At 47.3% G+C, this 10,835-nt stretch overlaps 1 protein-coding gene across 2 annotated transcripts in view; it reads right to left on the bottom strand.

Moving 5' to 3' along the window:
* Ndufv2 (NADH:ubiquinone oxidoreductase core subunit V2) overlaps positions 1-5,780 on the bottom strand; it is a 29,217-nt gene extending 23,437 nt beyond the window's left edge. Inside the window, exon 1 of one of the 2 annotated variants that reach the window (XM_004645045.2) lies at positions 5,595-5,776. In XM_004645045.2, the coding sequence (XP_004645102.1) occupies positions 5,595-5,645 (51 nt within the window). In that variant the 5' untranslated portion in view covers positions 5,646-5,776. Of the gene's footprint in view, positions 1-5,594 lie in introns of both variants that reach the window. The other variant, XM_023705300.1, reaches the window with a different exon arrangement.
* Positions 5,781-10,835: the final 5,055 nt, after the last annotated feature.

A 10,835-nucleotide genomic window follows, 5' to 3' on the forward strand; every position in this document is an offset into this window, starting at 1 on the left:
GTGTGGCCAGCTCAGCCCACCAGGGGGCGGGGCTGGCTGACATGTGGTGCTGGGGGATTGAACCGCGGTCCCTGATGCTTTGCCAAGCTAGTTCCAAGTAGGTGCTTTAGACCACTGAGCCATCTCTCCAGCCCCAAAAACTCAGGCTTTGACACAATGACAAAACAGATTTTAAGCCCAGCCCCCCAGTACAGGCGCGTGCGTAAACGTACTCACGCACACATGCACACTGTACTGAGGACTGAATCCACAGCTACATCCTGTCTTTTTTTGAGACAGGGCCTACTGAAGTTGCTAAACTGCCCAGCATAGATTGGAACTCCCAGGATCCTCCTGCCTCAGCCTTCTAGAGTGCTGGGATTACATGCCTGTGCCACCATGCCCAGTTTAGCCCAACACTGTTAGAATCTAAATCCAATGCTCTTTTTTACTAGCCATTCCCTCTTAATTGCTATGGCTCAAAATGACAAAAATTATAATTTTACATTCTCCCTAAGTAGGGTCCCTGCATGACCTTTGCAAGGACCAATTCTTCAGGTTTATTCTGAGAATCCACCTAACCCTCACATTTGGTTAATTGTACCTAACATGATAAAGAAGTACACCTAGCAGTAAGAACTTAGGGGACAAGGAGGCTGTCAGACAAAACTGAGAGAATCAGTGACCTCATGGGAAAAAGAAGACCAACCAGGCAATTGAAAACAACCTTTTCCTTTATTAGCACCCAACTCAGACAGAGGATAGTTATCTTTTGAATGATCTCTAACACATACACATCAAGCCCACCTTCACTTGTTAGGTAGTCAAGACTTTTTGTTTCCAGTACCAGGGATCAAACTCAGGACCTTGTGCTTGCCAGGCAGGTGCTTATGCTGCTGAGCTATATCCCCAGCTAGTCAAAATTTTAAAGTCCATCCTCATACAGAAGCTAAAGCCCTCCCTGGACTTCAGTTACTATTGTCTGGACATTTTCTACATTCATTATACTACTGTGGAGGTGAAGGAATCTGTGCAGTACTCTCTGTGTATTGTAATTGAAATAGAGCAGAGGGTTCGTCCTATTGCCAATAGTTTACCATTTTCAAGAATCCTGTCTCCATTTTACTATAACAGCATGCCCAACTGATGCTGACAACAGCAATACCACTTTTCTAGTTGTAAATCATGGCTTAGAACCTTAACTTATAAGCAGCATTCCTCCCAAGATTGCAAACTTTCACTGCTACGATAATTAATTTTCCACTCACCATTGTAACTAAATTCTGCAATCTAATTCCACAAATAATCAGCTAGAAGCTCCAGTGGCGCAATCTAATTCCACAAATAATCAGCTAGAAGCTCCAGTGGCGCAATCGGTTAGCGCACGGTACTTATATAACAAATAATCAGCTATGTCAAATACTTCTGTAAATCACAAAAGATAACCTTTCCTCATGCAAAAAGCACGTTAGGACCCCACTTCCCATCTTTGTTGGCAAGCTCCAGGGCTGCACCAGAATTATGACCAGGAAGAGGGCAGCACTGTGCTGGGCCTGGCTGTGCTCTTCACCTGCGTAACATGTTCACTGCTTACAAAACTGACCTGAAGCCTGTGGCGCAACACAAGCTGAGTCTTTAGGAACCGCCCCCACCTCTTTCTGTGCAAGTCCTTCTCCATCCTACCACGCACTGTCCCCACACACAGCTGCCTGCACCTCCCGCTTCCTGCTCACAATGGCACACCCTTCGATTACTAGCACCTATCAGATTTAGACTGTCACAACACAGCAATTTCCCTTAATTCACTTTCACTCCCTCCCCCCTCCCCATGGTCTCACTATGCACTCCAGGCTGGCCTTGAGCTCCCTTGTAGCCCAGGCTGGTTTCAAACTTGAAATTTTCCTACCTCGGCCTCCAATAGGATTACAGGTGTGTGCCACCACACCCAGCTCCCTTAGTACTCTTAAGCAACTTGAGAAAACAAAACAAAATGGCTTTCAAGAAAACACGGCTGTGCAGTTATAAGAGTAAACAACCAATGCCCTACAGGGTACTGTGTTGCTAAGTTGATGTTCAATGGGTTAGGAGAATTCAGTGAGGCTTCCACGGAAATTTTCAACCTAGGATGATTTTGTCTGCCTATAACCTCACCTTGAGCCAAGGAGGATGTGCACGATGCTTTGCAGTTTTTCCTACATTGAGAAAGATAGCTTTTTCTGAGGTGCTGAGCCAAAATGGACATTCTTTGGGGTGTTACAAAGTTAGGGTTAAGCCTTAATGGAATGGGAAAACATTTCATAGCACAAAATTTTAAAAACTAGAAGGAAAATGCCATCACTGAAGGTGGCACAATTCTAATGTGACTGAGTAGCTATTATCAAGCACAATTCATGGAAGGATTTTTTAAAAATTCATTTTAATGAGAAAAACAAAACTGCAATGAAGCAGTTTCAAAACAAGTTAGTAGGACAGTTACAATAAGTCTTCCTAGTAATTATTCACTCTGGGCAAATACTTAAAAAAACAAAAACTTTCTGAAGACACTGGAGAATCACCAGAGGCAGGCAGACACAGAGGAAGAGTCTATGTCTGGAACCAGCCAGTGAGGTTTGTTTTGGCTTTATCAAAACAATTTTTAACCTAAAAGTAGGCCCAGTCCATCTCCAGCAGGGTAGCTAAAACTAAGGAAAACAGGCACCTCAACACATCCCACCAGCTTGACCCACCAGGGCACATCATGACAGTCTCATAGGGAGCTTGTACCACTGGTGGTACTAAAAGATCCAATCACTTTTATCAGTCTTTACTATTAATAAAAAGCCACCCACTGGTATAGTTACTGCCGGTGGTTCATGATGCCCAGCAGCAAGAAAACCACCACCACGGAAAAGTGGGAGCCTCAGGAAAGAAGCGTCAGACTAGGTGTGGTGAAGTGCCGCACTGTTTACTGATCCTGTGACAGGCTCAGCACAGAGCCCCACTGAAGAACAAAGCCAACACAACGGAGGTGGAGAGCAACAATAATATAGTCACTCAAGAGCTCCAGGACACTATCCAAAATTATATTCAGCATGGGGGTGGGGAATTGCACAAACATTTTCAAGGGAAAAAAATGCCAATTACTGGACGATATCAAGACCTCTATAGCCACGCATATGCCTATACAGAAAAATATGTCCAATGACTGAGAAAACATGCTGACACTTGAAAATGCCACTATGAGCCCTTCAGCTACCAAACTAAATGCAGCAGCTCGAGAATGGGGCAGTGCCAACACTCCAGAAAACCATAGGCAATTACAAAGGAAAAGCTCAGCCTAGGTTCACTGCTCCATTATTTGTAATTTTTAGCCAGTTATTACAGAAGGTACTAAGCCACTTTACAGGAAGAAAAAAGGGGCTCAAGGTCACAATTTATAGGACTTAAGTTCTGGCTTGTTTGCTTTTCTTGGGGGGAGGGGTAATGTTGGGGCTTGAAAGTAAGGTTTGGCAAGTGATAGATGGTAATCTAAAAAGAACCGAGCTATACTCAGAACCCTAAGCACTTTTAAAGCATTGAGTTGAAAGATTTTTGGTTGAAAAGCCTTAGAGCTAACCAATTATGTAGAAATTAATATAACAGAATAGACAATGCCTTTGAAGATGTACATAGTCAAAATTTTGCTTTCAGGACATTTAGACTTCACTCATATTTTTCTAGAATCCTTCTAATATCCCACTATTTGTGAATGATGTAAAACATCGGACATACAATACAATGCTATGCAGCATTAAAATGACAGGACAGAAATACTACTGATAAGATGATCAAAATTTTTTTTAAAAGATGATCAAAACACATTAGGGGGAGAGCAAGGTGTGGTGGTGCATGCCTGTAATCCCAGCACTTGGTAGGCTGAGGCAGGATGATCAATGCGAGTTCAAGACCACCCTCAGCTACAAAGTGAGTTCAAGGTTAACCTGAAATGCATAGTGAGATCCTGTCTCAAAAGGGGGAAAAAAAAAGCTTTGGATTTTATTTTTTGAGCTTATTCTATTTGTTCTACTTAGTGTTGTTTTCCCTACAACAACTTCTGTAATAAAAAAAAAAAAACACGTACTTGTCAATAAATATTTATTGGATACATCACACAGCTATTTATAAAACATTTTCTTTTTCTTTTTTTGCGGAGTTGGGGATTGAACTCAGGGCCTTGCGCCTATTCAACTGAGCTATCTCCCCATTCCCCATACAACATTTTCTTGCAGAGTTACTGCTCCTTTATACCTTTTGCCTCAAAAACAAACCAATCTGTGTACGCATTTCTACTCTTCCTGTATCAACAGACTAGGTCTGATCTAAAGCCTCTTTTATGTGTCCCTGCCTCTCACCCCACCGAAACCCACTGTGCCCTTGGTCCCACCCAGTAATCCATCCCAACCAGAAAGCTGATCATATCCCTCCTCTAAAACCTTTTTGACTCCTTGGCCTCAAATAAGATAAAACCTGGCTCAGCAGGGCACACCCTGGCCCTTCTCTGCCTCCGTCAGGGGAACACACCACGCTTCTTCAAGCCACTAAGTTTTTCATATAGCCTGTCCACCTACAACACCCTCTGATCCCTTCTGTTAGTATTACTTCCAGGAAATATCTCACCCCACCTTCAAACCATATTGGATGGCTCCATCCAAATAGATCTTAACACTGCATTTCGCATTGTGTCTTAACGTTTTTACATGAAACTAACACACCAGAACAAGAGCTGTTTATATCCATTTTTCTGATGCCTTTAAGAAAACAGTACCAATCTCAACAGAGATGTAAAAATGCAAGTACTCAATAGCATTTGGCACACAGAAATCACCGCCTGTCACCTATCACTACCGTAACGCAGTGGCAGTGGCGGCTGGACCCAACAGTGGACGACGCACAGTAGCACCTTAAAATTTACTCAAAGACTGAACTGAGCAGGACGACTCTTTCGTACGGCTGGGGGGACAAGGACGAACGGCAAGGTCATAGAGCTACCAGCAGCAGAAAAGCCCCGGGCCAGGGCGGGTCTCACTCCAGGGCCACGAACTGTCGCCGCTGACGCACGCTGGCTCCTCTCGCGGAGAACCACTCAGCCTGTTCCCCGGCTGGAAAACCAACCAACCACAAACGGCTTCTCTCCGGCAAATGCCCTATTATCATGTCTCCTGGCATCCCCACTTTAAAAATTAACTCGAGTGTTTCAAGCTGCCTGCAGTCAGCTTCCGTGTCTCTAGTGCAGAGATGGACTTGGATCTCGAAAGGCCACGACCCCCGCTGGGCGCGGGTGACCGCGGTGTCCTTGCAGAGATGGTTTGGTGCAGTTATTCACCGAGCGCTTCCGACAGGAAAAGCGCTAGTGCAGGAAATGCAGGTCTGACCGCGCGCATCTGGAGCAGGAGAAGCTCCCGGACCGGGCCAGACCCGGACCCAGGAATCCCGCCCCGCGCCCCGCACTCCGACCTTCCCGCGCCGCAGGACAAGGCCGCCGCGTCCTCGCCCCGCCGCCGCCGGCCCTCCAGCGCACCTCCACCGGCGCCCGCCGCCAAGGGGGCCTGAGACAAGGGAGGGCGGCGGCAGAGCCGGGCTGTCGGCAGCCTCCTTACCCACGAGGCGGTGAGGCCTGCCGCCCGGGCCCGCAGCGCCAAGGAGAACATGGCGACCCCGCGGTCCCCCTTGCCAGGCGGGAGGCCCGAATCCCACAGCGCCAGGACGCACAGCGTGCGCGCTACCGCGCACGCCAGCGAGGCTTACGCACGGCGCGCCCCTGCGCAGATGGGCGGGGCCAGCGGGTCGCGCGGAGGCTGCTGGGCACTAGGGGCGGAGCCTCCGAGGAGCGGGGCGGGGCAAGGAGCGATTGCCTTTGCTGGGAACCAGGACGGCCTGTCTGGGTGGTTGAGGAGGTAACACTGCTCCCTGGATACCGGGGGCGGTGTTGGAGGGTTGGGGTGGGGGAGGTTGCAAAGCCGACCTAGGTTATGGGGCGTGCCCCCGGGGGGGGTTCACCAGTCCTCCTGTATTGAAGTCCACTCCCGGGATCCCAGCGCTCTACAAGGCTGAGGCTGGAGGATTGCAGGTTAGCGATTTAGTGAGACCCTGTAGGCTGGGGATGTAGCTCAGAACGAAGACCTCGGGTTAAATCCCCAGTACTAAAAATGAGTCAGTCAGTTAATTCACTGCAATCCACTGCAAATCTCTGCAAATCATGGAATCAAGGCCCAGAAGCCAGGGCTCCCAATTTCTTTGATCTAGGGCTGGGGTGAGACCGTGAGTCTACAGTGTGCTTGGAAATAATGAGGACTGGAAAATAATGGAAGTGAGATTAGGGGCGGCAGAACTGTGGGGTGGTCACCTCTGGTCTTCACACTTGCGTGCATAGCAGACATTTTCCATGATTAAACTCAGAAAGCCACTTCCTTCTTGGTGTTTGTTTGGTCACCTTGGGAAATTCTGGTCTGGGTCTCGATGTCCTCCTGTCCCTTCTCTATCACCATCAGTGCCTCTCATCCCTTCTCTGCTATCATAAACGCGTAAATAGTTTCAGGCCTTTCACAGCAGCACAAGGGGTTTCAAAGCTTACCTCTGTGCATTCAAAAAGAGGCCGTGGAGATGGCTCAGTAGCATAAGGCCCTGACAAGCTCAAGGGCCTGAGTTCAATCCAATAAATAAATAAATACAAACAAACAAAAGCTAAGGGGGCTGAGGAGATGGCTTAGTGGAATAAGCACTTCCCTGGCAAGCGCAAGAGCCTGAGTTCAATCCCTGGTTCTGACCAAAAAAAAAAAAAGCTAAGGTATCCTGTTACAGCCCTTGCTGTCACTGGCCAGCACCCATCCTTCTTGTCATGATAATGGGAATAAAAGAATTTACAAATACAGCCTCCGTGGAAGGGAAGAGAAATGAAGGGAAAAATTCAAGCTGAGTAGCAGCAGAACAACAGCACACTGATGAGCAGGCTGACCGGCTCTCCCACCAGAACGTCCCAGCAGGGCTTGTTTGGACTGACTGATTGACCGATACAAGTTCTCTATAAATTGCCTGGGCTGGATGCGGCTTTCCATCCTCCTGCCTTTGCCTCTCAGTGTGCTGGATTACAGAAGACCAGCTGTTACATAATTCAGCCAGGGGCTGGTGGATCCTTATCTCAGTTCTGCTTTCACAGTTGACTCCTCACAACTTGAGGAGCAGCTCAGTTCCCATGGGGGGAGTCCTCAGGATTTGGGGGCGGTCTCAGGCCTATGAGACTGCTGGAGCCCAAGGCGGCTACAGCTTTAGAGCCATAGGGACTCTGGGAGTAGGTGGTCTCAGTTTTGAAGGGTGGTGAGGTTAGGTTAGGTAGATTTAGGACTAATAAGCCTTGTTTCGCCAGTTTTTAGAAGATGCCCCTAAATGCCTGATTCACCTGGATACAGAGCAGAGAAAGGTTTGACCCAGAGTTTCACAAAGTGATGGTCAAGCTTTGCTCTACTTTAGCTACCTGCTGGGCACCGGTAGGCCCAGTGGAAGTCACGGCTTTTGGCAAGAACCACTTTTAAGGCCCCATCTGTCTTAGGAGAAAACATAAATCATACTCATAATGAGCAGTGGGTTAGCAGTCAGGTAACTGCTCTGTGTCCAATGTCTCTGCTTAGCTCTTAACTGTGTCTCTGTGAATCACATCTTACAGATTCTGGAACTCAAGACACAGAGAGCGTCCAGCCAGGGGCCCGATGCCTTGGCTCCCACTCTCTGGCTTTATCCTTAATGTGCTTGCCGCTTCTAAACCAGCTCACATTTTATTATAGTTACCTAAGTCTATGTAATACCCTTGCTAAGAATGGTCTCACATTTGTTGTTGTTGTTGTTTTATTTTTTGAGACAGGATCTTGCTATGTAGTGGAGGCTGGCCTCAAACTCTGAGTGATCCTCCTGCCTCTGCCTCCTCAGTGCTGGAATTACTAGCATGATCCATGGCAAGTTCTTAAAATTCTTATGCAAAACCAAAACAGGTCACAAATTAAATACAAACCTGCAAATGGGTGATACTAGAGGCACGAGTTCTCTACATCTGCCTCTGCTGGACTCTCAGGGCCTCCTCTGCCTTCCTTACTTGGAGTTATCCTCAAGAACCACCCACACCCCAAAACCTGCCTCCACTGCTGCTGCGCTTGCCACAGATGACAGCCTCGCTGGGTGCAGACGCCTTCCTTTCTCATCTTGTACTGTGCCGCACATATAGATGCCATTCAGGAAATATTTATGGCCTGAATCAAAATTGTGCACATACTGTGCTTATCTAAAAGGGTCGTCGGACCTTGGCTAGAATGTAGTTAGTGTACATGTGTTTGGGAGCAATAGCAGGTTCTGACGAGCAGTCCCAAGGTGGGTTAATTCAGCCCCTCCAGACCACCCTCTCATCTCAGCCAGATGACAGCATCCTAAGTGAGGAAAGGACCTCTTACCTCTGTAGTGTCCCCATGGCTCTCTCCCTCATGGGTGTCACAGTGGCTAAGAGAGCAGCTCTGGAAACAAGCTGTGGTGGTTTACACACCGGCTCTATTGCATTCTAGCTGTATACCATGGCAAATGGGCCTTGAGGGGCTTCCACTCAGCAGCAGTACTTTGTCACAGCTTTGTGACAAGGCTGAAGAGTCTACCACTGTAACATTCTTTCAGAAATACCTAGCTCAGAGTAAATGCTCATCTAGTTAGTGTGGGGCCATCACTATTCCTGACCCAGGACTTTGACTCTGTCATTGTGATGAGGTCTCACTGGGAAGGAGAATGGAAAGCAGGGAGGGCGGAGGGAAGAACAGCATCTTTTGGAGTTCACTTTCAAAAAAAATTGAGGACTGGCAAGATAGCTCAGCAGTCTGAGCACCTGCCTGGCCAGTGCAAGGATCTGGATGCAATCCTCACACCACATGCAGCGCCGGCCCCACCCCCCAGGCACGCATGCAGACCACCAAAGCCGGGTGTGGTGGCACAGGCCTGGAATCCCAGCACCAGGGAGGCTGAGACAGGAGGCTCAGTATGAGTCCAAACTGTGTATGAGACCCTGTACCAAATAAATAAAATAAATATATTTTTTTTTAAATTGAGTCTCACTGTGTAGTTCAGGCTGGCCTTAAATAAACTATATAGCCCAGGCTGACCTCAAATTCTGGGCGATCTTCCTGCCTTAGCCTCCCAATGTTGGGATTATAGGTTTGCACCACTTGGGCTGGCCTTAATCCACAGAAACAGTGTGTATTCCACTATTATCTACAGTAGCCATGGACTTTCTCAGGTCCTGATTTCACACTGAGGTGAGGGGGGAATGCAAGGTTAGTGAATAAATTATTCATTGTTCTTCCAAATTCAGCTCTAGAGTCTTCTCTAAAGGGGAAGTGAAAATCAAAACAACCAGTAATGTAACTACTCAAACGTCAAGATAAGGCTGTTCTGTGTTTTGTTTTGTTTTAAAGGGTAAGTGGAGTGTCACTGGGGCTGTTGCCAGACTCGAGTTGCTTGTTACTTCCCTAACTCAGGACCACATCCTGCCAGGCTTCATGGCTAACATGAAATTTCATGCTAGAATTTGATCCCTGCTTCTCTAGCAAGAAGTCAAACCAGCTGTGTTACATAACTTTCCTGTTGCTGTGAAAAAAATACCTAAAATAATGAGCTTAGGGGAGCCTGGGGAGATAGCTCAGTAGAATAAGTGCTTGCCTGGCAAGCTCAATGGCCTGAGTTTGATCCCCGGTTCCGCCAAAAAAAAAAAGATACAAAAAAAAAAAAAAAAAAAAAAAAAAAGAGCTTAAGAAGAGGAAAGCTTTCTTTTGGCTCAAATTTTGGAAGCTGTGATCCATTATTGGGTGTTGCCAGTGCTGTGGGCATGGGCTTCCCCTCACAGCAGGGAGCACTGCAGAGCCAGCCACACCAGGATGCAAAGGAAGGAAGAAAAGGTCTGGCTCCTGTGATGCTGTTTGTCACCGGCACATCCCACATCCCCAATACAGACCTCTTGCTAGGCCCCACCTCTTAAAGCTGCCGTCACCTCTCAATAGTGCCACGCTGAGGACTAAGGTCACAACACAGACATTTGAAGGACGTCCCAGTTCCAATCTGGAGCAGCAGAGATAAGTCTTGCCTAATAGCTTGTCAAACTTCTGTGACTGCTAATAGCTGGGGTTGGAAATGGATGGAGGAATAGCCTCTCATCCAGAAATGGTTGGGGTACAAGTAAGATCAGCCTCTGCAGGGGGCACTGTCACATATGTATTCAGTTTCTTACCATGAACATATGCTAAGGAAATAACTGGGAAATACAGAAAATACACATCACAGGATTGTTCATCATCTTGGAAATACAGAAGCCATGTAAATGATGATCGGTAGAAAACTGAGTAAATGAGTTACAAAAGCAGTATGTTGCTCTGTAGTGTTAAAATAATGCAGATCAATATTATTGTAAAGGGCAGGTGTTTGTTAAATTTAATTTTTAAAATTATAGACGGGGATGTGGTACATGCCTGTAATCCTAGCACTCAGGAGGCCGAGACAGGAGGATTACTGTAGTTTTAAGGCCAGCTTGGGCTATGCAGTGAGTTCAAGGCCAGCCTGAACTACAAACCAAATTATACAAAGGCTGATCAAAAATATGGTGTGGCGGGCCAGCCACATAGCTCAGTGGATTAAAGGGCCTACAAGCAGGCACAGGGGACAAGGGTTCGATCCCTGGGGCCCTTGGTGCTGGCCCAGCCCCCCGGGGCGTGCTGAGAGGGCAGTTGAGACTGGGTCTGGTGGTACATGCCTGTAATTCCAGCTCTTGGGAGGCTGTAAACAGGCAGATCATTAAGAGTCTGATCTAGTGGTGAGACCCTGAA

The sequence above is a fragment of the Octodon degus genome, unplaced genomic scaffold, assembly GCF_000260255.1.
Source record: "Octodon degus isolate 3935 unplaced genomic scaffold, OctDeg1.0 scaffold00216, whole genome shotgun sequence".
Taxonomy (NCBI): Eukaryota; Metazoa; Chordata; class Mammalia; order Rodentia; family Octodontidae; genus Octodon; species Octodon degus.